The 26,470-nt window shown below is 35.6% G+C and overlaps 1 protein-coding gene and 1 long non-coding RNA gene across 6 annotated transcripts; one reads left to right on the plus strand and one right to left on the minus strand.

Annotated features, from left to right (window-relative positions):
* The first annotated feature begins 14,530 nt into the window (after nt 1-14,530).
* On the plus strand, nt 14,531-26,111 carry LOC120085838 (APO protein 1, chloroplastic). Of its 5 annotated transcripts, XR_005484045.1 has the most exons (8): nt 14,531-14,605; nt 14,857-14,942; nt 15,167-15,240; nt 15,721-16,088; nt 16,227-17,099; nt 18,036-18,142; nt 18,254-18,312; nt 18,594-18,788. XR_005484045.1 is itself a non-coding variant. In XM_039042056.1 (6 exons), exons 2-5 carry the CDS (start codon nt 14,888-14,890, stop codon nt 17,059-17,061), a joined length of 1,332 nt encoding a protein of 443 aa, XP_038897984.1. In that variant the 5' UTR covers nt 14,531-14,605; nt 14,857-14,887; the 3' UTR covers nt 17,062-17,099; nt 26,092-26,111. The 5 variants fall into 5 exon arrangements, 3 of the variants coding, with proteins under 3 accessions (XP_038897984.1, XP_038897983.1, XP_038897981.1); XR_005484044.1 differs by having other exon boundaries at nt 18,036-18,312; XM_039042056.1 differs by lacking the exons at nt 18,036-18,142; nt 18,254-18,312; nt 18,594-18,788 and adding an exon at nt 26,092-26,111.
* Nucleotides 23,049-24,918, minus strand: LOC120085839. Its single transcript, XR_005484046.1, has 2 exons — nt 24,019-24,918; nt 23,049-23,643 (listed from the first exon to the last, which is right to left on the minus strand). It is a non-coding gene; the product is annotated as an uncharacterized LOC120085839 (long non-coding RNA).
* Nucleotides 26,112-26,470: the final 359 nt, after the last annotated feature.

Here is a 26,470-nt window from a genome sequence, read left to right on the forward strand (position 1 = left end):
AGTAGTTTAGTCATAGTTGGACTATGATCTTATGTTCATTAGAGGATCAGTGGTACTTTAAGGAGTTAGATGTAACTATAGGGTTAAACGGTAATAATGGCCTAGCTGTACTTACGAGCAATTTGTGAAGGTCATCGTACTATTGATTGGTTATATCCAATGCACACATAAATATACTGTAGTGCGAATAGTGTAGCTGTCGGTCTTTAGTAGAATGTCTGACAGTTAACGGATGGTGAATTATTTAACTAAAGAGTTTGATTAATTATTCATGTATCGTTGGAGCTTCAAGCTACAGGTTCATGAGGTCCCTTTGGTAGCTCATAGGATTAATGAAAATCAGTTTTTGGATCAATTCTCAAATTAATAGATGGATTTATTATATATGATATGATTAATTAATTTAATTATATGTGATATAATTATTTATAATGTATTTGATACATATAGATTAATTGAAAGATATAAATATTTGAATAAGATTAAAATTATTATAATATGAATTGGATACATAATTGTTAAATTTACTATAAATGTGATTTATATTAAATGTCATATAAGAGAGAAAAGAAACTATATGGTTATATTGTATGTGATAAAAATGAGGGAGGGAGTTACAACCCCCCCCCCCCCTTCTCTCACGTGGGTGGTTGTGGTAGTTTTGGTTTTTGAGACAAGAGAGAGTTCTCCTTCTTTCACAATTCTTTTCTCGATTTTGACAGTGTGAGAAAGGACAGAATCGTTCTGTAAGTTTTTGATTTTGTTGGTGAACATCTAATTCTCCATTCTCTGTCTACTCAAACTTATTTCCTCTTATTTCCTCAGAATAGTCAGAGCCCACTATTCTAGGTTCTTACCTGAGAATATTGAGGTAAACCTTTATGCGTGGTGTTTATACTCATTGATCGAGGTTTTCTTGAAAGAAAGTCTTCAAGACGTTCTGTACTATTCGGGGTATCTAATAAAAAAGTCTATCCAAGGTAAGGTTTTTCGTAAACCTCATGCTGATATTTATAATGCTACTTATTCTTGACATTTTCGAACTCGTAAACAAATTTTCATTCGACATGGAAAAGGGGATATTGAGACAATCTTTCTTCCGCTCACAAGTTCCCTTCAATTTTGGGAATCCTTCAATTGGTATCAGAGCTGGGTTGTTGGTTTACCTGATACTCAATTCCATTTTTTTGTTGAATCAATTTTTACAGTGATTGGTGGGTATTACTCTTTCGCATTCTGTTTAACAGTTCATCGCTATGAAATGGTTTTTGGAATATGGTTTTGGTTTGATGGATGTTTCGAGGATAGGTTACTTACGGTTTTAAGTTTTTTTATTTGTTAGCACATATTTGGTTATGTAAAAGCCCCTATTTTGGGATAATTTTTTTATAATAGAGTCTATATTCATTGTTTTGGAGTCGCTTGCATTAGATGTTGTTCTCGAGGGAGCGTGTGCGTGCGACGCGAGACAAGAAGATTTTTGAGTCCAACTGCTTTCTATTGAAGAAGACGAAGTAAGTCTTCATAACAAGATGTTCTATACTACAAAGAACTAATACAACGATCGTGTAGCTATTCTACAACGATCTTCTAGCTTTAATGTTCTACTACCGATCGCTGTAGCATTTGCTAATCAACGATCGTGTGGCTAATGCTCCAAGATCGTGTAGGTTTTGCTACACGATCGGTAGCATTTTGATTACAGATCGCACAAACAAGTTTTGCTACATAATCAACTGCAGAGAAGTTCATTGGAAGGGCGGTTGGGTTCAATGCGCGGGTTTCAAGGTAGTTCACCTGTTTAGCAACTGGATTGACTCTTACTCATGTAATTAGTTAGCCTTTTTAAGTTTTTTTTTAGCTGTTCTATCCCGGTAACATTAATTGTTGTATTATAATCTACATGTGATGTTGTTTTATAATTTATTATTGTCTGTTGTATGTTCATATTAGATTTAAAACACTACCATAGTATGCATTTTATATTCACCGCATCATTTTATATTACTAAATGTTATAATTATGTTATATGCATGATTTAAAATTATATCTGCATTGCTCATGCACATTATAGTTAAGTTAAAGTTTATGTATGCCATGCATTATAGCATTTCATGCACCTTTTATATTAATTGTTATAAGATATATGCCGTGAATGGATGTATGGAGTATGCTATATAATGATTATTATCTAGTTATATATTGTTATATATATTGGTAATGAATGGCGATTTGCCATGAAGCATGACATTTACCTTTGCGTTAATTATATAATGTTTTATGATATGTCAAGCATGCAATGGATGTTTTAATTGTTTCATTTATTTAAATCGTTATTAACTAAATGAAATTAGAATTAAAATCAATAATAAGAGTTGCATGGTCAAACCTTAGGCTATATCATAGACCTAAGATCACCATTTCTAATAATTAGAAATCTTAATTTAATCTTATTAATCAGCTTATAAGATTAAATATTCTTAATAAAAGAATTAAATATGTAACAAATGTATCTATAAGCGGACCTTTGTTCTAAGGTGAGTATTTAGCTAAGGTTGGAGACATAAGGTTGATGGAAATATATCACACCCCTACCTGGGAACCTACTTGGAAAAGTGAATTAGATAGATTTGTTACATGCATGTAAGTTTTGATCAAAGTCTATAAAGAGTTTAATGAAACTTCAATCAAAACTGTTAATCATCAAAAGACAACGTTGTTTTTTTTAGCAAATTAAATAAACACTTAAATAAATTCAAGTAGCCGAATTTCCTAATTAATTAACCTTAGGTTAAAAACACTCAGTGAGAGAAAAATGGGTATATGTACTTCATTTTATCCTCTACATGTTCTCTCCTACAAGTTTTCAACACCAGTGACGATCTACTTTCACTGACCTAACGCAGCTGCGTCGTTAATCTCTAGTGTGTCCTCCTGACGGGTGGATTTTAGATAGGTCATAAATAGGTGAATGGGAGATAGTGTATTATAAGTAAAGTGAGAGGACGTGGAACGTAGTTGTGACAGCATCAATCGCCTTCTCTCTAGGGTTAAATAAAGTTTCATCTGCCCTCTAAATCTCTCTCTTTTAAAGACAAGAGAGAGTCTCCTTCTTTCACAATCTTTTCTTCGATTTTGACAGTGTGAGAAAGACAGAATCGTTCTGTAAGTTTTGATTTTGTTGGTGAACAATCTCAATTCTCCATTCTCTCTACTCAAACTTAATTCCCTTATTCCAGAATAGTCAGAGCCCACTATTCTTAGGTTCTTTACCTGAGAATATTGAGGAAACCTTTATGGTGGTGTTTATACTCTTGATCGAGGTTTTCTTGAAGAAAGTCTTCAAGACGTTCATGTACTATTCGGGGGATTCTTAAAAAAAAGTCTTCAAAGGTAAGGTTTCTAAAACCTCATGCTGTAATTTATAATGCATATCTTATTCTTGATTTACTGTAAAATTTACATTCAATGGAAAAGGGGATTTGAGACAATCTTTCTTCCGCTCACAGTTCCCTTCAATTTGGGATCCTTCAATTGGTATCAGAGCTGGGTTGTTGGTTTACTGATCTCAAATTCCATTTTTTTGTTGAATCAATTTTACAGTGATGGTGGGTATTACTCTTTCTGCATTCTGTTTAAAGTTCATGCTATGAATGGTTTTGAATATGGTTTTGTTGATGGATGTTTCGGGATAGGTTACTTAGTTTTAAGGTTTTTTTATTTGTTAGCAAATTTGGTTTGTAAAAGCCCCTATTTTGGGCATAATTTTTTATATAGAGTCTATATTCATTGTTTTGAGTCGCTCATGTTGTTCTCGAGGAGCTTCAAAGAAGAAATTTTGAGCACTGCTTCTTTGAAGAAGACGAAGTAGTTCTACAAGATCGTCTAACTACAGCTACACGATCGTGTAGCTATTCTAAACGATCTTCTAGCTTTTACTACACGATCGTGTAGCATTTGCTAAACGATCGTGTGGCTAATGCTCCAAGATCGTGTAGGTTTTGCTACACGATCGCGTAGCATTTGTTACAAGATCGCACAACAAGTTTGCTACATAATCACTGCAGAGAGTTCATTGAAGGGCGGTTCGGTTCAAGCGGTTCAAGGTCAGTTCACCTGTTTAGAACTGGATGACTCTTACTCATGTAATAGTTAGCCTTTTAAGTTTTTTTTAGCTGTTCTATCCCGGTACATTAATTGTTTGTATTAAATATACATGTGATGTATGTTTTATTAATTTATATGTCATGTTGTATGTCATATAGATTTAAAACCTACCATAGGTTATGCATTTATATTCACGCATCATTTTATATTATAAATGTTATAATATATGTATATGCATGATTTAAATTATATAGCATGCTCATGCATCATATAGTATAAATGTTATAGTTTATGTATGCATGCATTATAGCATTTCCATGCACCATTTATATTATAATTGTTATAATATATGGTTGAATGGATGTATGGAAGTATGCTATAGTATGATTCATTATCTAGTTATATAATTGTTATATATATTGGTAATGAATGGAGATTGCATGAAGCATGACATTACCTTTGGTTAATTTATAAATGTTATGATATGTCAAGCATGCAATGGATGTTTTAATTGTTTCATTTATTTATAATCGTTATAACTAAATGAAATTAGAATTAAAATCAATAATTAAGAGTTGCATGCAAACCTTAGGCTATAATCATTAGACCTAAGATCACATTTCTAATGAGATTAGAAATCTTAATTTAATCTTTTAATCAGCTTAATAAGATTAAATTGATTCTTAATAAAAGATTAAATATGTAACAAATGTATCTATAAGGGACCTTTTGTCTAAGGTGAGTTTTAGCTAGGTTGGGGTACATAAGTTGATGGAAATATCACACCCCTACCTGGGAACCTACTTGGAAAAGTGAATTAGATAGATTTGTTACATGCATGTAAGTTTGATCAAAGTCTATTAAAGAGTTTAATGAGACTTCAATCAAAACTGTTTAATCATCAAAGACAAGCGTTGTTTTTTTAGCAAATTAAATAAACACTTAAATAAATTCAGTAGCCGAATTTTTCCTAAGTTAATTAACCTTAGGTAAAACACTCAGTGAGAGAAAAATGGGGTATATGATACTTCATTTTATCCTCTACATGTTTCTCCCTACAAGTTCACACCGTGAGATCTACTTTCATCCTCGAGCCGTGTGTGTCCTCCTACGGGTGGCATTTAGATAGGTCAATAATAAGGTGAATGGAGATAGTGTTTATAGTAAGTGAGAGGGGGAAGTGTGACAGCACATCCCCCGATCTCTCTCATTAGGTTAAATAAAGTTTCATGCATTGCCCCCTAAAGAATGACAGTATTTCATGACGCTTTATTCAATCTCCATCAATGGATAGGGTTGCTTTAGTTTCATATCCCAATCGGTTTTTCCCTACGGTTGGCTCATTGAGGCAGAACTCTAGAACCTAAAATAAAGGGTTACGCTTATACATAATTGTTAAGGATGTTAACAAATTCTGGACCGAACAATGGTGACTATTAGTTGCAGTGACAAGGTGTTGTTTCTGTCTAATAGTTGAGAATGTCTCATTTCAGTGAAGGGAAACTTGATCAACTTACGGTGACTTTTGTCCTGCCTCACTGAAGCATCATTGCAAAATAGATATAAATTAAAGTACACTAGACTATTTTGCTAAAATTCTGATTGGTTGTCATAAGTGGTTTAATACCAGTAGACTAAATGTAAATAGTTTGTTCTTTTTCAGCAAATTCTTTAACATGGCTACCGCTACTTTAAGTTTACTCGCCATGGATAAATTAATGGGAGAGAATTATGCTAGTTGGAAAAATACAATCAACACAATATTGATCATCGATAATCTTCGTTTTGTCCTGATGGAGGATTGTTCTCTCATTTCAGCTCTCAATGCTCCTCGAAACGTTCAGGAAGCATACGAGCGTTAAACATGGGCAAACAAAAAGGACCAAGCGTATATCTTAGCTAGTCTTAATGAAGTCTTGGGCAAGAAGCATGAGCCCATGCTCTCAGCTCGTGAGATCATGGAGTCCCTGAGGGAAATGTTCAAACAACCATCTGCATAGATCAAGCATGACACTCTAAAACACATCTTCAATGCCTGTACGCCAGAAGAGGCATCTGTTCAAGANTGGGCAAGAAGCATGAGCCCATGCTCTCAGCTCGTGAGATCATGGAGTCCCTGAGGGAAATGTTCAAACAACCGTCTGCACAGCTTAGACATGATGCTCTGAAACACATATTCAATGCCCGTATGTAAGATGAGGCGTCTGTTCGAGAACATGTTCTCAACATGATGGTCCACTTTAACGTGGCAGAGATAAATGGGTCGAGCATCAATGAAATCAGTCAGATTAGCTTCATATTGGAATCTTTACCTGAAAGTTTCCTATATTTTCATAGCAATTCTGTTCTGAACAAGATTGACTACAACCTGACCACTATGCTCAATGAGCTACATACCTTCCAATCCTTAATGAAAGGCAAGGAGCAGAAGAGTGAAGTAAATGTTGCTTCATCTTCTAAGAAGTTCCATAAAGGTTCGACCTCTGGAACTAAGTCTGTAATTTCTTTCTCCGGCACCAAAAAGCGGAAGGAGAAGAAGGGTAGAAAGGGGAAAACTAACCCTATAGTTACTGCTCAAAGGGATAGAAAACCCATCAAGGTTGCAAAGGGAATTTGTTTCCATTACAACCAAGATGGGCATTGGAAGAGGAACTGCCCCAAATACTTGGCAGAAAAGAATAAGGTCAAACAAGGTAAATATGATTTACTTGTATTGAAAACTTGCTTAGTGGAGAATGATGATTCTGCCTTGATTATAGACTCTGGGGCCACTAACCATGTTTGTTCTTCATTTCAGGGAATTAGTTCCTGGCAGAAACTAGATGCTGGTGAGATGACAATGCATGTTAGAACTGGGCACGTCATCTCGACTGTGGCTGTGGTAGTGGGACGTCTCCAGTTGATTTTGTAGAACAAATTTCTTATTCTAGAAAATGTTTATGTAGTTTCTGATTTAAAAAGGAACCTTGTATCTGTAAAATGTTTGCTTGAACGTTCATATAATATCAACTTTCTTTCTAACAAAATGTTTATTTTTAAGAATGGTGTTGATATTTGTTCTGCAAAACTGAAAAATAATCTTTATGTACTAAGACTATTAGCAACTAACATCCTCCATAACACATAAATGTTTAAGACTGCAGTAACTCAACATAAAAGACTTAAAATTTCTCCTAAAGAAAATGCCCAACTTTGGCACCTAAGACTAGGACACATCAATCTTAATAGAATTGAGAGGTTGGTGAAAAATGGACTTCTAAGTGAGTTAGAAGAAAATTCTTTACCTGTGTATGAGTCATGTCTTGAAGGCAAAATGACTAAAAGACCTTCTACTGAAAAGGGTCAATGGGCCAAAGAATTTTTAGAGTTAGTACATTCAGATCTCTATGGTTCGATGAATGTAAAAGCTAAGGGAGGTTATGAATATTTCATCACTTTTACTGATGATTATTCAAGATATGGGTACATTTATTTAATACAACATAAGTATGAATCTTTTGAAAAGTTCAAAGAATTCAAGGTTGAAGTTAAAAATGCATTAAACAGAACGATTAAAACATTTCGATCTGATCGAGGTGGAGAGTTTATAGATTTAACATTCCAAAACTATTTGATAGAACATGGAATAGTATCTCAACTCTCAGCACCTGGTACACCTCAGCAAAATGGTGTATTAAAAAGGAAAAATTGAACCCTATTGGACATGGTTCGATCCATGATGAGTTACGCTTCCTTACCTGACTCATTTTGGGGTTAAGCAGTAGAGACTGCAGCGTACATCTTAAACTGTGTTCCATCCAAGAGTGTTGCTAGAACACCTTTGGAGTTATGAAATGGATGTAAAGCTAGTTTACGTCATTTCAGAATCTGGGGTTGCCCAGCACCTGTGCTTGAGGCTAATCCTAAGAAATTGAAACCACGTTCAAGATTGTGCCTATTTGTAAGCTACCCTAAAGGAACAAGAGGTGGTTACTTCTTTGATCCTAAAGAAACAAATTGTTTGTATCGATAAATGCTACTTTTCTTGAAGAAGACCACATAAAGGAGCACAAGCACAGAAGTAAGATTGTGTTTAATGAAATTTTCAAATAAACTATTGAATCTTCAATAAGAGTTGTTGAAGTAGGATCATCTAGTAGGTCAAATCCATCTCAAAGGTTGAGAGAACCTTGAAGTAGTAGGGGGGTTGCAAACTCACCTATTCGCTATATAGGTTTAACAGAAATCATGGCTATAATAGCTGATGGTGAAGTTGAGGATCCATTGCCTTACAAGAAAGCAATGGAGGATATTGACAAAGATGAATGAATCAATGCGATGGATCTCGAAATGGAGTCTATGTATTTCAATTCCGTATGGGATCTTGTAGATTAATCTGATGGGGTTAAACCTATAGGTTGTAAATGAATCTACAAAAGGAAACGGGGTGCTGATGGGAAGGTGCAAACCTTCAAGGCTATAATGATGGTAAAGGGTTATACCCAGGTTAAGGGAGTTGACTATGAGGAGACTTTCTCACCTGTTGTAATGCTTAAGTCTATCCAGATCCTCCTGTCCATTGTCTCATATTATGACTATGAAATTTGGTGAATGGATGTCAAGATTGCCTTTCTAAATGACAATATTGAGGAGACAATTTACATGGAGCAGCCCGAGGGATTCATAACCCAAGTTTAAAAGCAAAAGGTTTGCAAGATTAATCGGTCCATTTATGGATTGAAGCAAGCTTCTAGATCTTGGAACATAAGGTTTGATACTGCGATCAAATCTCATGGCTTTGGTCAAAACACAGATGAGCCTTGTGTATACAAGAAGATCATCAACAGTTTAGTAGTTTTTCTAGTATTATATGTAGATGATATTCCACTCATTGGGAATGATGTAGGTTTACTGACTGAAGTTAAGAACTAGCTAGCGACCCAACTCCAAATGAAAGATCATCAACAGTTCAGTAGGTTCAATTTGTTCTGGATATTCAGATCTTTATAAATCGAAAGAACAAAATGCTAGCTCTATCTCAAGCAGCGTATATTGACAAGATGCTTGTCAAATATTCAATGCAGAACTCCAAGAGGGGCTTATTTCCTTTCAGGCATTGAGTGATATTTTCTAAGGAACAATGTCCTAAGACACACGAAGAGGTTGAGGAAATGAGACGGATCCCCTATGCATCGGTTGTGGGCAACCTGATGTATGCGATGTGATGTAAGAGACCTGACATCTACTATGCAGTGGAGATAGTCGGTAGATATCAATCTAATCCATTATTAGATCACTGGATTGCCGTTAAAAACATCCTCAAGTATCTACGGAGAATGAGGGACTACATGCTCATGTATGATTCTAAGAATTTGATCCTTACAGGATACACGTGAAGGAATCTCGACATGAGGAGATCCTTGAGCGGAAGCGGTCCGTCCAATTTTCATTAATTATTGAATACAAAATTTATAGTAAACAACAAGAGATATGCATTTAACAATTAAATTACAACATGCTTTTAGATGAAAAATAAGTTTCAAGAAACCTCACCTTTGAAGAACCTTTCTTCAAGTAATCCCTCATACGAGTCACGAACATAACTCCTTCCTCGCAGGTCTCCTTCTTCACGCACGGACATGACCAGTCGAGAACCCTCTATATTCTCTTTTGGGATTAAAGACTCAAGCAGGAGTTGTGGGCTTTGCTTGAGTCCTAGGAAGAGGGAAGGAGATGGAGAGGATGGGAGAGAAGTTTTTTTTCAAAGAAACTTTCTTTTAGATTGTGAATTATGTGTCAGAAAACTTGGAAGAAGATGATCTCTCAACTTCTTTTTTATCACAAGTTAGTTATTGAGAGAATAATGGGAGGGAGTTATAACTCATTCCCTTTTATTAATTTCAAATAAATTAATAAAATAGAATATATAATAATAACTACTTTATTATATATACACACACCATATGTTATATCAAATATAACATATAGTTTATAGTTTTATATTGTATCAAATACAACATAAACTATAGTTTTGTTCTGTCTCAACAATACATGACATTTAATATAATATCCAAATATTTTATTCCTCTCAATATAAATCATATTTATATTTGGTTACATGAATCTCATTCATATAATTGGTATTTGAATCATATTCAAATTCCTCTCATAATGTACCATATACATTAGAATTAATTATATCATATATATAATTAATTCCCTCAATTAATTTGAATAATTCAAATTAGTTAAAAGATTAAATCCCAGTTGAGCTACGGAGGGGACCTTATGAACCTATAGATTGAAGCTCCAACGGTACTTGGATAATTAATTAAACTCTTTAATTAAATTACCCAACATCTGTTAACTGTCGGTCACTCCACTAAAGATTGACAACTCACTCTTCGCACTACAGATAAATTTCTATGTCCATTGAATATAATCAATCAACAATACGATGACCCTTCACAAATTGCTCGTAAGTACAGCTGGGCCAAAATATCGTTTTGCCCCTGTAGTTACATCTAACTTCTTAAGTACCGCTAATTCTTCTAATGAACAATAAATCATAATCCCACTATGATCAAGTCCTCTCGAGCTAGGAGAGGGTATGGCCACTATGTTCAAGATCCGAAATCAGCCCCTAAGGGAGAAATTTATCTACTTGTCCCTGCATCGAGGAATGAGTAAATTCCGTCTTGTGTAATTGAGTTCCCAGCTTCCCAGTCAGACGAATCCCTTAAATGGTAGGCTTGTTGAGTTGGCGATCTGGCCACTCTCACCCATACAAATCAAAGAACTGCCTTTATAGGCAGGAGTTCATAACTCACTCAGGATTCAGGTAATGTTATCTATGGTCATCCTGGTGAAATGTAAGTCTCTATTATGAAGCGAATTAATTGTGCTCAGTAAATTCTTTTCTTAATAGAGACTTACATTTCACCAGGATGACCATAGATAACATTACCTGAATCCTGAGTGAGTTATGAACTCCTGCCTATAAAGGCAGTTCTTTGATTTGTATGGGTGAGAGTGACCAGATTGCCAACTCAACAAGCCTACCATTTTGGAGATTCGTCTGATTGAGGAGCTGGGAACACAGCTACACAAGAAGGAATTCACTCATTCCCCGAGGTCAGGGTAAGTTAGATAAATTGCTCCCTTGAGGGTTGATTCGGGGCTCGAACAATGTAGTGTCACTCTTCTAGCCCGAGAGAGGTTCATTATAGTTGGATTATGATTATTTTTCATTAGCGGGATCAGTGGTACTTAAAGAGTTGATATAATTTATAGGGGCAAAACGCGTAATTTTGGCCTAGCTGTACTTACGAGCAATTTGTGAAGGATCATCATATTGGTGATTGGTTATATTCAATGGACACAAAATATATCTGTAGTATGAAGAGTGCAGCTGCCGATCTTTAGTGGAGTATCTGACAGTTAACGGATTGGTAATAATTTAATTAAAGAGTTTTGATTAATTATTCATGTAACCATTGGAGCTTCAAGTTACAGGTTCATGAGGTCCCCTTGGTAGCTCAATAAGATTAAATGAGAATTAGTTTTTGGATTAATTTGAATTGTTCAAAAATATATAAGGGATTTAATTATATGTGATATAATTTAAATTATTTTAATTATATGTGATATAATTATTATAATGTATTTGATACTTATAGATTAATTGAGAGGATAATAAATATCTGAATAAATTTAATATAAATGTGATTTACTATTAAATGTCATATAAGAGAGAAAATGAAACTATAGTTTATATTGTATTGTGATACAATATTAAATCTATAAGTTATTATGTTATATTTGATATAACATATAGTTTAATATATATATATATATTATATATATATATATATATATTATATATATATATATATATATAATATATATATATTAAATACCATTTTTATTTTATTTTAAATAAAAAATGAGGGAGGGAGTTACAGTCCTTCCACCTCTTTTCTCTTCATCCACGTAAGTGGATGGTTGGTGGATTGGTTTTTTAAAAGACAAGAGAGAGTCTCCTTTTATATAATCTGTTCTTCGATTTTGATAATGTGAGAAAGACAGAATCGTTATGTAAGTTTAGATTTTGTTGGTGAAACAATCTCAATTCTTTCCTCTCTCTACTCAAACTTAATTCCCTTCATTCCAAAATAGTCAGAGCCCACAACTCCTGGGTTCTCTACCTGAGAATACTGAGGAAGCCTTTATGGTTAGTGTTCGTGCTCTTAATCAAGGTTTCCTTAAAGAAAGTCTTCAAGATGTCGTGTAATGTTCGAGGGATTCTTGAAGAAAAGTTCTTCAAAGGTAAGGTTTTCTAAAACCCTAATTATATAGCATGCTGTAATTTTATGAAATGCATATCTTATTTCTTGATTTACTATAAAATTTACTTAACATAAAAGAAAATGAGATTTTGATGATCTTTTTTTCCCCTCACGGTTCCCTTCAATTTGGGGATCCTTCATATCATACATGAACTGATGAAAACTTTGCACATTCTTTGACGAAAGGACTACCAAAGAGAAGGTTTTCAAAACTTCAGAAAAGATGACACTCGTGCTTATAGATAAGGATGGCAATGGCTGGGCCGGGTCGGGGATGGGGCGTGGATTTTTAATCCCCGTCCCACCCCATTCATCATTGTGGGAGTCGGGGTTGGGGTGGGAAATCCCTTTCGAGGATTCGGGTCCCGCGGGGGAAAATCCCCCTTTTATTTTTATTATTTTTATTATTTTTAAAATTAAGTAATTTAATATCTGTATTGAAATTATAAATTTATATAGGAAATTAGTATTATTGTTACATATATAATTCTTTAAAATTAAACTTACATTTGTTTTTTTTATTATACATTAATTAAAAATTAAATTTATTATATTAGATTTTTAAAATTAAAAAAGAAAAAAAACTAAACATACCGTCAGTAATATATATATATATATATATATATATATATATATATATATATATATATATTAACAATTAAAAAAATCAGGCGTGGACGGGGACCGGGACGGGGCGGGGATCCCCTCCCTTCCCTGTCCGAAAATTTGATTTAAATCCCCGGTTTGTCCCTATCCCGGTTCAAACTGGGGATTCCCCGTCCCGATCGGGTTGAGGACTCGTGGGGACCCGACCCTGCCGAAAATTTTGCCAGCTCTACTTATAGAGAGATGAATCACCTGTGAGGAAAAGCTAACCTATAGACTGAAGATCCCAAGAAATAGGTTCAACAAGTAATAATTGATCACAAGTGATATGAAGCAAATCATGCTAAAAAAAACATAAAGTTCTCCTTCCTATGACTTAGAGTCTGTGCATGATACCGTGAAGTGTAAGAAAGGTCAAACATAATTCTTAATGAGATCTATACTTGATATCAAGTGGAGTACCTAGCTACATGAGTACTAATGATAGACTCACCTATGTGAATGTGGAAGTAGGGGTTGCTTCCTATGGAGTTTTTGGCAAACTCTTTAAAACATTCACTAAACCGGGATACACATGCTAGACAATAAAGCACAGACTTTTGAACTACACTCTAGTAATGTTGTGTGTGAGATGTTGTTAGAGATAGAGTTCAAAACCAAGAGTTACTATAGTATATTCTAAATCATCTACACTGCGTAAAGGTTCAAGTCGTAAGACATCTTTACTTATGCACAATGTTGTATAGATTGATATTGCTTAATGAAAAATGTTTTTCTTATGATTTTAAATTTTCAAGTGGGGGATTGTTAGTAAAAGTTTAAATTTTAAATAAAAAAATGGCTTGTTTGAGAATCCCACATTGCTAAGATCGGGAAGTGAGACCTCATTTATATACACCCACCTTTAGTTGCGAGTTTATGCCCTAAGGGGTACCTATTTTTAGAGGGAGTGAGGAGATAGGCTAATGCGGGTATGGTGGATATCCCACACGCGTGCGTCGTTGTTCGGGCATGGTGTATGATTTATTAAAGATAACTATTATTTTATTTTTTTAATTTTATTTTTATTATTAAATAAAAGAAAGGGTCTTATACCTCTTCGCTCAACTTCCTGCATCTTATGTGTGGTCCTCGCGCACATTCTAGCTCATTTTCCTCTCTCGATTGTTTCCTATACGTTTTGGTTTTCGAGCATATCAGTCCTAAAGGGTGTGTGTTGTCCAATCGGGTACAGTGCAGCTCCGATTGAGACAAATATATTTATTCTAGGTTGTTTTATCCTAGGAATATCGTGATAGTTCCGTAGAACTGCTTGCACATTTGGATAGAGCAAGATTCACGATTCAACCTAATTTCTGTTTTATATATTCTATTTTTTGACAACCATCGAACGTTTGTTGCTGTCATCTTCTATCGAAGGGTAGCGGTTCCAACTAATGCTCACCCCTTAATGGTACTAATATATATATATATATATTTCGAATATTTCGATTTCCAGTATTTCCCAGCCCTCGGTATATCCCCCTTCTGTCTCATATTGCTTTTCACTCTCTCCTGCTCCGGCGGTAATCATCACTCTTACAACTTCACAGTCTATTTTCTTCATATTTCTCTAATTAAAACACCCATTTTTTTTTTTTTTGTTTTTTCCCCCTCGAAATTACTGCTATATAATAGCTTTGCTCTCAATTTCTGCCTCGTTTTTGTTTCTAGCATTTAGAAATTTGCTATACATCGTCGTTGTAATTGTAATGACTATGCTTCCAGCTTTTTTTGTTCTGATGGCACTGATATCATGTTTGGTTTCTTTTTCAAGGCAACGAGCCAGCTAGAGCATCGTCGACTTGATGCTTCAGATGCTTCCGGCGGTTTCTACTCGTTTTTGGGAGCTATCGCAAATGGGTAGGTATTTGTTTTCTTTTTCATTTGAGATTGGAGTTTTGTTGTTTTGAATTGTAGGAATAGGGTTCTTTATTGCTCCACTGTTGTTCACTAATTGGAGGCTATGTTCCTCCGTAACTGCGTAGAAGCTACGGCCATTTGATTCTAATTGAATTCTGAAAGGTGTGTTGTTGTTAAACAATGGTTTGAGCTTATTTCTGACTGATTTTGTTGCATGCTTGTAGGTATCTTCATTGGTAATGTGGAGTTTACGAGCCTGCACCTGTCTGCACTAAGATCATATACTCCTCGAGTACAGGTTTACATGCTTATCCAAATCATCTCCACGAAATTTCAGTGTCCTGTTGCTTTATTTTCTCTTCATTTTAGTGATTCTGTTGATGAAATGGCATGCTTGGCTGGATTTTGGATCATTTACCAAGACATGTTTATATTACCAGAACATGATCTTGGTTTGTAATCCTACTTTGAAATCATAAAGTACTCTTCTAAATGGTTTAAAACATGAATACTCTTAGTTTAATTAAATGAGTGTTTCTGTTTCATCCAGACATGTTAGCATCGTGTATTTGTCAGTCTCTCTGCTTATTTGACCACTTTAAAGTTTTTATTCTTTCTTCAATATTTTTGTATCTCGGACTCTAACCACATCCTTTTATGTAAGTCATGATTTCACTTTATACTTGAAAACAATTTCTATTGATTTATAATGGTTGTCCTACCTCCTGTGAGAAACTCTTCAAGACAAATAAGATCTTGCAATATTCTTCTATTGCAGTTTGCGCATAAACTGTTGTCTCAAAAAGTGCCAACAGCATTAAGGACTTTATCCTATACCAGTCAGGAATATGGAAAAGGTCCTATTTCGAAGAAACGAGAAGTGTATCGCCAGAATGTGGATCTTCCAACCACATTGCCTAAAAAGAAAAAGAAACCCTATCCCATTCCCCTAAAGCAAATCAAGCGGGCTGCAAAAGCTGACAAAGAGCTTGCACAAAGGGGTATAGAGAAACTGCTTGAACCTGGGAAAAATGGTTTACTTGTCATTGATTTGGTACCTGTTGCTCATGAAGTACTGGATGCCTGGAAAATTTTGATTAAGGGCCTTTCACACCTTTTACATGTTATTCCAGTATATGCTTGCAGGTTGATCGTTTTTGGTCAAGAAGTTTCACTATGAAATAGTCTTGGCAAGCTCGTTTGGCTGTGTCCTAGTCTTCCACTGTGTTAAATTTAAAATTCATAGTTATGCTGAATATCGGTTTGTCTTTTGATTCTGTGTAGGGAATGTTCAGAAGTTCATGTAGCCCATTCAGGCCACCATATTCAAGATTGTCTTGGTCCTACCAGTGCAATGCGTCGAAGCTTCCACTCATGGGTCACAGGTTCTATCAATGATGTCTTAGTCCCTATTGAGTCATACCATCTCTACGATCCTTTTGGTCGGCGCATTAAGCATGAAACACGATTTGAATATGATAGAATTCCAGCTGTTGTAGAGCTTTGCATCCAGGCCGGTGTGGATATACCAGAGTATCCTTCACGTAGGAGAACTAAACCCATCCGAATGATTGGAAAGAAAGTAATTGATCGAGGTGGAAATATTGAGGAGCCTAAACCTTGGCAGGCTGCTGATTCTTACCCTCTTCTTGATTTCGATACACAAAGGGCTTCTCAACGATTTGCGCCTCCTCTACCTGAAGATGTCCCTAGAATTGCCCAAGAAACGATGGAGGCATATGAAACTGTTAGGTATGGTGTTAGGAGGTTGATGAGGAAGTACACAGTGAAGGCTTGTGGGTACTGCTCCGAGGTTCATGTGGGACCATGGGGTCATAATGCTAAGCTATGTGGAGAATTTAAGCACCAATGGAGGGATGGAAAGCATGGTTGGCAGGATGCAACTTTAGATGAAGTACTGCCTCCAAATTATGTTTGGCATGTTCGTGATCCAAAAGGCCCGACATTGATAGGTGCATTAAAGAGGTTTTATGGTAAAGCTCCTGCTGTGGTTGAAGTGTGCATGCAGGCAGGTGCAACGATCCCCGAGAAATACTTGCCCATGATGAGGCTTGACATAGTCCTTCCTGACAGTGAGGAGGCACGCTCTGTTGCATAATTGTGTTGGCCAGAGTCGTGACAATTTCATCTACACAGGTCTGTCCCAAGGCCTCTATTTTATATCTTCGATTTTTTTAAGAGGAAAATTTTAAAACGCTGAAAGCTGATGGAAAGACAGCTTAGATGCTACATTAAGAGCAGTTAGAAAAGTGAGGATATTAGATGTATACTAAGGTTTGACTAGATTTCCTTGTTAGTGTCTTCCTTGATCCCCTGTTTGTATAGTTAAGTTTTCCCGACCTTCAAATATTTAAATACTTGATAGATACTACTTTAACATGGTCATTGGATCCGGAAATCGATGATTGTGAAGTTCAGAGATGAAAACATGAAGAAGGGAGCCTCTTGCTGTTATGCTGTATGTCAGTGATCGAGCAATTGGAAATTTGGAATGTCAACAAGGGGCAGTTACAAAAAGATTATACAAGTTTTTCTTGCCTTGCTGTTTGTTATCTTATCAAAGATGATTCCTGTGGCTGGATTTCTCTTACCAAACTCATTTTCAAGCCTTCCTTAAACAACAAAATTAGAACTTCATGGAGGAACATTGAAATGTTACCGTGGCAACTTGATGAGAATGAGAGGAATTGAAGGAATTTGAAGACGAGACGAGAAGACAGACACCTTGTTCTTGTGTTCAGAAGGCCCCTTTTTGTAGAATTTAGTATCAATATTTGATCATTAAGGGTTTAATGACTTTGATTGGGAATTTTTTCAAATTTGAAAATATTCTGCAACTTTGAAAATACAACTTTGTTTTTATTAAATTCTTTATTTTAAAATTTATGTTTTCAAATTTCCTACCTACATGCCCAACAAGAAAATTTCATAGAATCACCCAAAACTTCTCTATGACTTACCCATTCTTAAAAACTTTATTGCCATGGACCTTTTTGTCATATGAAATACCATATTCACCCCTAAATTTAAAATATCTTAACTTGCCTACCTCCTTTTTTTTTTTTCCTTCAGCGATTCAACAGATGTATTCAATGCAACGCCAACATACTATCAGAGCATTTATTCTCAACTAATATTCTATCGACAACATTGAATGTTATTGATATCAAGAATGAAAGGTCACACTCTTAGTTAATCACTTTCAGTCGAACTGCCCAACTTATTCTCTCATTGTTCTCTTAGAGTTTCAGTCCAACATTCTCATTGTCGATCGCTTCATCTTTCTTCAGTTCATTTTGTCTTTGGATACAAAAAATTCATATTCGTCAGAATCAGAAACAGAGAGAATGTAAGTGTTTACGCAGTATTTTTCTTCCAAGATTACTTTCATGGAGATATGAAATCGCTCATCATAATGTAAGTGATCGTTTAGTATTATATAAACGATTGTCTATATATAAGTAAACGTTCATTTACATTAATATAGGTGACCGCTTATAATTTGCTGCGTGATCTATTATAATTTGTTAGGCGATCTATTATAACTTGTTGGCCTATCTATTATAACTTGTTGGGCGATCGCTTACCTTAGAAGCAATTTGAATCCAATTGTGAATTTTCTGATTTTAGATCAATGACGGTAGCTCGCACCTTTGTACGATTTGGTGGGGAATGGGACCAGTCCAGAAGCAATTATGTTGGAGGTCATATGAAAGGTCTAAAGGTTAGAAATGATATAATGTGTAGAGAATTAGTGAATATTCTGCAACAACGATTAAATATTGACCTGAATATGTTTAATGTACACATCAAATGTTGTTACAATCTATTGGTCTCAGTTCCCCCAATTGACATAGTCGATGATAAAGATCTTATCTCTTTTTAGAAGGTAGTGATGCATCTCGGATGCTTTATTTGTATCAGTTACACCTCATGAAAGTTATGTAGTAGACATAGATAATATGCACCAACAATGCAATCCAACGATTCAAACCATTCCAACTAGTCAAAACTGTAGGTTTGCAACTATTCCAACACATAATATTCCTACATGTCTTCATTAAATGAGAATATTGAACCATGTAACCTGGAGGATGACGGAAGTGAAGTTTGGATTGGTCATAACATCTAATATAGATGTACTCCACAGTTTGATACTGACCCTGTATACGAACAATCTTCAGGACCACAAACAATTCCAACACATTCCATTCATGTTCCAACCCCACCTGCTCCTATCCCACAAGAGGCGATGCCCTTAGTTCAAATGTATTCCACTATTCCAATCCAACCATTTAAGATATACCCACATCATCGGATAGCCCATCATATGACGACCTTATCACAATACCCCATGACTGTTTGAATGATGTGATATAAAGATTGGTCAGATTTTGTTTTCGAAATATGATTTATCAATTAATTTGTCGATGCTTGTAATAAGAAAGAATTTTGACTAAAAGATCAAGAAAGAGCTTACTAACTTGATGGTTTTTTGTAGAGGAATGTAAGTGGAAGGTTCGTGAAAAAAAAAAAAAAAAGAAGTGATTCCTTTAAAGTGACGAAGTATCCAAATGTCCATACATGCACTCTTGAAATGCAAATGGGTAATCTGTTGGGGTTGATGCCCTAAATCTCGTAGAATCTTGTAGTTTGTAATTGTATTGTACAAATATAAAATATGAGATGTTTTATTTGACATTTAGTAGCATTGAACTCACAAACTAATAAACGAACATCCAAGTTTATCTTATGTAGCTTAAATATGAATGTAGAGACATACATGTAGATCATGTTTAAGAGATAACCTAAATGGTCTGTAGTAGATGGATAAGACTGGATATCATATCCTAGTGACGCTGCGAGTATGACTCGCTTTGTAGATATTACAATTGTTGTAAAGTGTTACAAATGACTTGATCCTGATCATTCATATGGAGACATGTGAGTGAGGTATTCTGTACAAAGGAGTTTGTATAAGATCGGATCACGAAATGACTAGTCTCATTATATAACACTGTTCATAATAGAGAATTACATTTCACCATAGGTGACATGACCTGAATCCTGAGTAAGTTGTGAACTCATGCATATAAAGCGCGGTCCTTTGATTTGTATAGGTGAGAGTGGCCAGATCGTCGACTCGATAAGCCTACCATTTTGAGGATTCATTTGATTGGGGAGCTGGGAACATAATTACACAAGAAGGAATTCACTTCTTTCCCAATGTCAGGGTAAGTAGATAAATTGCTCCCTTAAGGATTGATTCCGGAGCTTGAACAATGTGGCGCCACTCCATCTCTTGGCTCGAGAGGGGTTTAATCATAGTTGGACTATGATTTATTGTTCATTAGACGGATTAGTAGTACTGAAGGAGTTAGATGTTAACTACCAGGGCAAAACGGTAATTTTGGCCTAGTTGTACTTATGAACAATTTGTGAAGGGTCATCACATTGTTGACTAGTTATATCCAATAGACAAAAATATATCTGTAGTGTGAAGAGTACAGACGTCGGTCTTTAGTGGAGTGCCCGACAGTTAATGGATGTTGAATAATTTAATTAAAGAAGTTTAATTAATTATTTAAGTACCGTTGGAGCTTCAATCTACAGGTCCACGAGGCTCCCCTATAGCTCAACAGGGATTAAATGAGAATCGATTTTGGATTAATTTGAATTGTTTAAATTAATTGAGGGAATTCATTATATATGATATAATTTTGATATAATTACTATAATATATTTGATATATTATAATATAAAGTTTATTTGCTGTCTCTTATACACATCTAGATGTGTATAAGAGACAGTTTATAGGTTATATTACATTTGATACAATATTAAACTATAGGTTATATGTTATATTTGATATAATATATAGTTTAATATATATATTATATGATAAAGTGGTTATCATATAAATATATATTATTTGTTTTATTAAATAATTTTTTTTATTAATGTAAATTTTTGAGAAATAACTTTGGGAGACCCTTTTTTCTTTCTACTACGTGAAAGTGGGGTGTAGATGAGTGGTCATCTTCTTCCTCTTAAGTTTTACCGAACTCACAGAAACACAATCTCTGAGAAAAAGTTCTCAAGTTCTCTGTTCTTCCCCTCTTCCTTTCTCAAACTCTATCCCTCTCTTTCAAAATTCCAAGAGCCCACAACTCCTTGGATTCTCATCCTAGAGAACAGGAGGTTCTGATTGGTGGTGTCCAAATTAGGGTTTCGAGTTTGTGGCCATTTTGGAGAAGGAATTACGAGAAGATTAGATCTTCAAGGGTTAGTTCATCTTTACCTTTTTTCTCTCTCTTTTTTAAAATAAGCATGTTGTAATTAAATTAATGCATAATGTTTTTGTTCAATTCTGTAAAATTCATGATTCTGTAAAATTGGGATTTGGGACCAATCCCCACTTTCGCTCAAGGACCTTAACCGGTTCTTTCATAATCATCAACAAGTAAAAATTTTGGTTATAGGACACTTAATCAAGTCCAAATATGAATATAAGCTAGGGGTAGGCTTATCGTGCAAGAGAGTATGCATTGGTGTTCGCTTGAGAGTTGTTAAAAGGATCATATGATCTTGTTAGCACATATGGCAAGACACTGAAGCTTGCAAATCTGTGAACGTCTTTGAGGTTGATACTTTAAGTACTTTAAAAAGATAGACAATACTTTAAGTACATCTTGATGGCATTCGGCCCGTGTATTAGGAGATTCTTGAATTGCATATGCCCTGTAATCATTGTTGACGGGACCCATTTGCATAAGAAATATAAAGGTATGTTGTTAGTAGCAATGTGCATTGATGGAAATAACAACATATATCCTATCGCGTTTAGTATTGTAGATTGTGAGAATGTATAGACTTGGTTCATGGCTCATTTGAAGGCTTCGATTGGAGACATTCCGAATTTAGTGATTATATTAGATTGTCACATCTTTCCATTGGAAAGGTTGTCTCAAGTATATTCCCCGAGAAATTTTATGTCCTATGTATATACCACATTCGGAATAATTTGGTGGACATATTCAAGAATAAGGACATAACCCCACACTTCTATCTTGTGGCCAAAGCTTATAGGATGTCTAAGTTTAAGATATCATGGGCTAAACTCCATTAATATCCTAGGGTGACAACCTATCTTGAGGAAGTTGGATTACAACGGTGAGCAAAGGTTTATCAAATCCGTTGTAGGTATAACAAGATGATGACGAATATAGTACAATGCCTTAATGAGTGTTAAAGATGCACGAGAACTTCCAATCACAAAACTATTAGAGTATATCCATGAGTGATTGCAGGGTTGGTTCTATGTCCGACGTACACATGCAATGGTATGTACAAACATCGTAACTAATTATGCAATGATTATTCTTAAGGAGGCAGAATTAATGTCTAGAACACATTGTGTTTTTCCGGTGGTCATACATATAATTAACGTAGGCGATGGATATTGAGGGAGAGAGGGGTTGGTTGATCTTTGTTCACGGACATGTACTTGTATGGAGTTTAATTGCGTGGAGATCCCATACTCCCACGCAATAGCTACGACAACCCTTCGAAACATTAATGTTCAAACAATGTGTGCAAAGTGGTATACCGTTGAGTGTGTGCTTACCACTCACACCAAACCAATCTACCCAGTTGGACACAGACAAGAATGGAGATGAAGACCAAAGTTCGAAGACTTTGAAATTCTACCACCACAAATTATACCAAATGTCCGTTGTCATTAAACCGTTAGAATACTTTTTACTGAAGATGAGCCATAACAAATCCACATGATGTGGTCAGAGAGAACATAACAAGAAAAGTGCAAACAGACATTAATAACACTTTGCACGGTCCATTTAGGTTGTAGGTATGTAATAGGAACTAAAGGATCGCCCATCATTAAGAACAAGATCGCCCATCATTAAGTAGGAGATCATCCATCATTAAGTAGGAGATTGCTTAGCACAATTGGGCGATCACTTAGCAAATAGTAAATGATCGCCCAATGCTGGATATACGATCTTGTAATTAATTGTATGCAATCTCATACTTATGATGGACAATCTCGTTTCAGTGCCAGTGTTTAATGTAATTGTAATGTTTTATTATCATTTCAGTGTTACAATTGGGCAATATACTGTTTTCTAAACAATGACATATGTTATTGTTTTAAGCTATTCCTATCCTTATTTGCAAGATATTCTACAAATTTAGCAAAAATATCTCACAGTTGAGATTTGACAGTTTGGAGGGTCACCTTCGATCGCTTCACTTCTCACGGCCCGTACTTAAATTTTCAATTTTTTTTTTTTTACGACAATTAAGATGGATGGTATTGATCTGGCCACCAGTTGCCAACTATCATCTAGGATGTCACTACCGATGTAGTTTGGCATGGAGTCGAATACGTATATCGTGCATGAATATAAATCAATGATAGTCATGAGCCAATGTTATTTGATGTTGATTGGTACAAAAATGAGCTCCACCTCCGTCAATGTAGGCCTGTACTCTTCATGTTGTCCAAGCACATAATCGAGGAAATATTGCCTGTCTGCCCACAATCTACTATGTGCTCCCTAATTCATCTAGACTACCATGTTTCTGTCCTCCATCATCACTCCACCCGGCCGACCTTTGATGAAATTCCTCCTGCCTCCATGATGGCATCCTATGCCTAAAAAAAAAAAAAAAAAGAAGAAGGATATTATATAAACCATGATACTAATATCCAAGGCATAAAAAGTAATTCTGTAACACCCCGTATTTTTTTCTCTAATATTAATGTACTTTCAGTAATTTTGTTAGGGGAGGGTCTTTTTGGAATTTTGGAGTTAAGTGTAAGTACGAGAATTTAATTTTGATCTTATACAATTAAATTAATGGCATGTTTTATTTTTACTTTTTGAAAAAAAAATGAAGTTAATAAAATAAATTGGAATAAGGAAAGGAATAAAATAGAGTTTATTTTATTTCCTTTTTTAAGTTTTATTATTATTATTATTATTATTATTATTATTTTTTATAAAACAATTAAACTTTTTTCTTCAACCTCACTGTCCACCCTCCTTTCGTGGAAACCCTAGCCGCCGTCGCACCCTTCGAGCCGCTCAGTGCCGCCTCCCAGCCGATCTCCTCCGCGCGTCTCGCCGAATGTTTTCGTCCGCGAGCAACGCGTGCCACAGCGTCCCAACTGCACGATCTCTCCTTTCTCAGTCGTGTGTCTGCGCCTCTCCTCGTCACCGACTCTTAACGCCGGAGTTTCGCACGCCTCCGCTCACATCGCGTCGGTCGTCGTCGACTCTCAGCCGTCCGGGTTCCAGATCTAAGGTCGTGCGCGTTCTCATCGTATGGTGGTTAGGTGCCGTTGCCAGATTTGTCCAGTCGTCCACCGCTGTCTCCTTCAGCCAAGTCCTCGACAGCAGATCGCATCGTCCTTCTCCTGCGCATCTGCAAGTCGCCGCCAATAGACTGGGCGTTTCGTTCATGGGTCGCCGTGCTGTTCGCGAGTTTCCAGCCGCTTGTCCGCCCAGATCTGAAGCTCAGCCGTTTGCGAGCCCGTCCGATGACGACCAAACCCACCACGTCAGTTTCTTCTTCACGTCCTCTATTCAGTCACTGCTCAAGCGTCATCTACTTTTGCCATCACTGGATCTATCGATTTAGATACCCAGTTACTTTTGATACCCATTGTGTTTCATTTTTGGATTAAAGTTTTATCGGTGAAGTTGGAGTTTGTTTCATCGAGTTTTGTGTATTTTGTGTCTGAAGCTCGACTATAGTTCGACTTGAGCAAACACTTCGAGTAAGTGTTTTGGATGTATTGATGTGAATTTTTGATTTGGGTTATATTCTTAGGATTGGAGTTTAATTTTGATTTTTCACTATATGGTTCGATTCAAGATTCTTTTAAAGTAAGGAAGGGAATAAATTTGTTTCGATTTAATTTTGATTTTTCACTATATGGTTCGATTCAAGATTCTTTTTAAGCAAGGAAGGGAATAAATTTGTTTCGATTGAGCTCAAACTCTAGGGTAAGTAATCTTACTTCTGGAATCGTTTTCGTGCCAGGTGATACACTGTAGATTTAATATTGAAGATCCTTGCAGCAGTTTTTTTTGAATAATTTTGATTGTTATGAGGTTGGATGGACTGATAATATATCGAAATATGATTATGTATGAGCTTGATTTAGAATTTTATGAGTTATATTAAATGATGATTGACATGACCCTTGAATTATGAGTTAAGTAGCACTCCTATTGGAATGCCTTAAAACTAGATGAGAATTAGACATTTGCTGATCTATATAGTTATGCGATTTATTAAGAGAATGTGTAGACTATATGATATATTACGAAATCCCGAATACTTTATTGTTTACATGATTTAGTGCATGAAAGTGATGTTCTACAGTTGATCCATTTAAAACTAGATTAAATACGTATGTTGAGGTTAATTAACATGAGATTGATGATGAGAAGATTTTAGAGGACTCATGATGATGTGAAGGTTATATGTAATATGAAGTTAGATGTAATATCTTTTCCTTTCCATGAAAGTGATATACGTCCAAGGGCGTTAGTACATGAAAGAGATGTACTAGGGCTGGTGTGTATGAAAGTGATACATACTTAGAGGGTATTGGGGTGTACAAAAGAGGCACATACTCAGTGGGTTATGAGGTGTATACATAACCATGTGTACGAAAGAGGTACACATTCAGTGGGTTATGTGTATACGAAAGAGGTGTATACGTACTGTATGTACGAAAGAGGTACACATTTAGTGGGTTATGTGTATACGAAAGAGGTGTATACATACTATATGTACGAAAGAGGTACATAAGTGAGTTATGTGTATACGAAAGAGGTGTATACATAACTACGTGTATGTAAGAGATTGTGTTTCCTTCGGGATTCACCAGTGGTTGTGGGTCCTACGGGACTTATAGAAGGAGTGAGCATACCTTTTCATGTATGTACGTGTCCCAGGAGGACTAGAGCAGTTTATATGTTCCACTAGGGGTAGGCATCTAGAGGACATAGATGCCTAGCTTGATCCCAGTAGTGGGGTTACTTACTGAGTATTTTATACTCACATTTTTTTCATGTTTATGTTTCAGGTAAGAGTAGGGATGCGCTGGCGAATGACGAGCGAAATTCGTGATCGAGCCATTGGGACCAGTTTTATGCTTCCGCTCATGAGATTTAAACTTTTTTTCATGTTTTTCTTAGCTTTCAATGTTGATGTTTAAAACTTACTATTAAGAATCGCTTCTAGATTTAGTTATTATCATTTATGATTTATGAGTACCCTACCGTTGTTTTTAATATTTGAAATTAAATGCAAAGTCTTTTAAATTTACCTTATTTAATTAGCATTTATTTCACCATAACAGAGTGTCGTTTTAAGTCTCATGCATGCATGTGTTTAGTAACGACCTAACTTAAGTCCTAGGGGGTTGGTACAAATTCCATGATTGTTAAATTCGTACCATGAAC

This window comes from Benincasa hispida, chromosome 9, assembly GCF_009727055.1.
Source record: "Benincasa hispida cultivar B227 chromosome 9, ASM972705v1, whole genome shotgun sequence".
NCBI classification, from domain to species: Eukaryota; Viridiplantae; Streptophyta; class Magnoliopsida; order Cucurbitales; family Cucurbitaceae; genus Benincasa; species Benincasa hispida.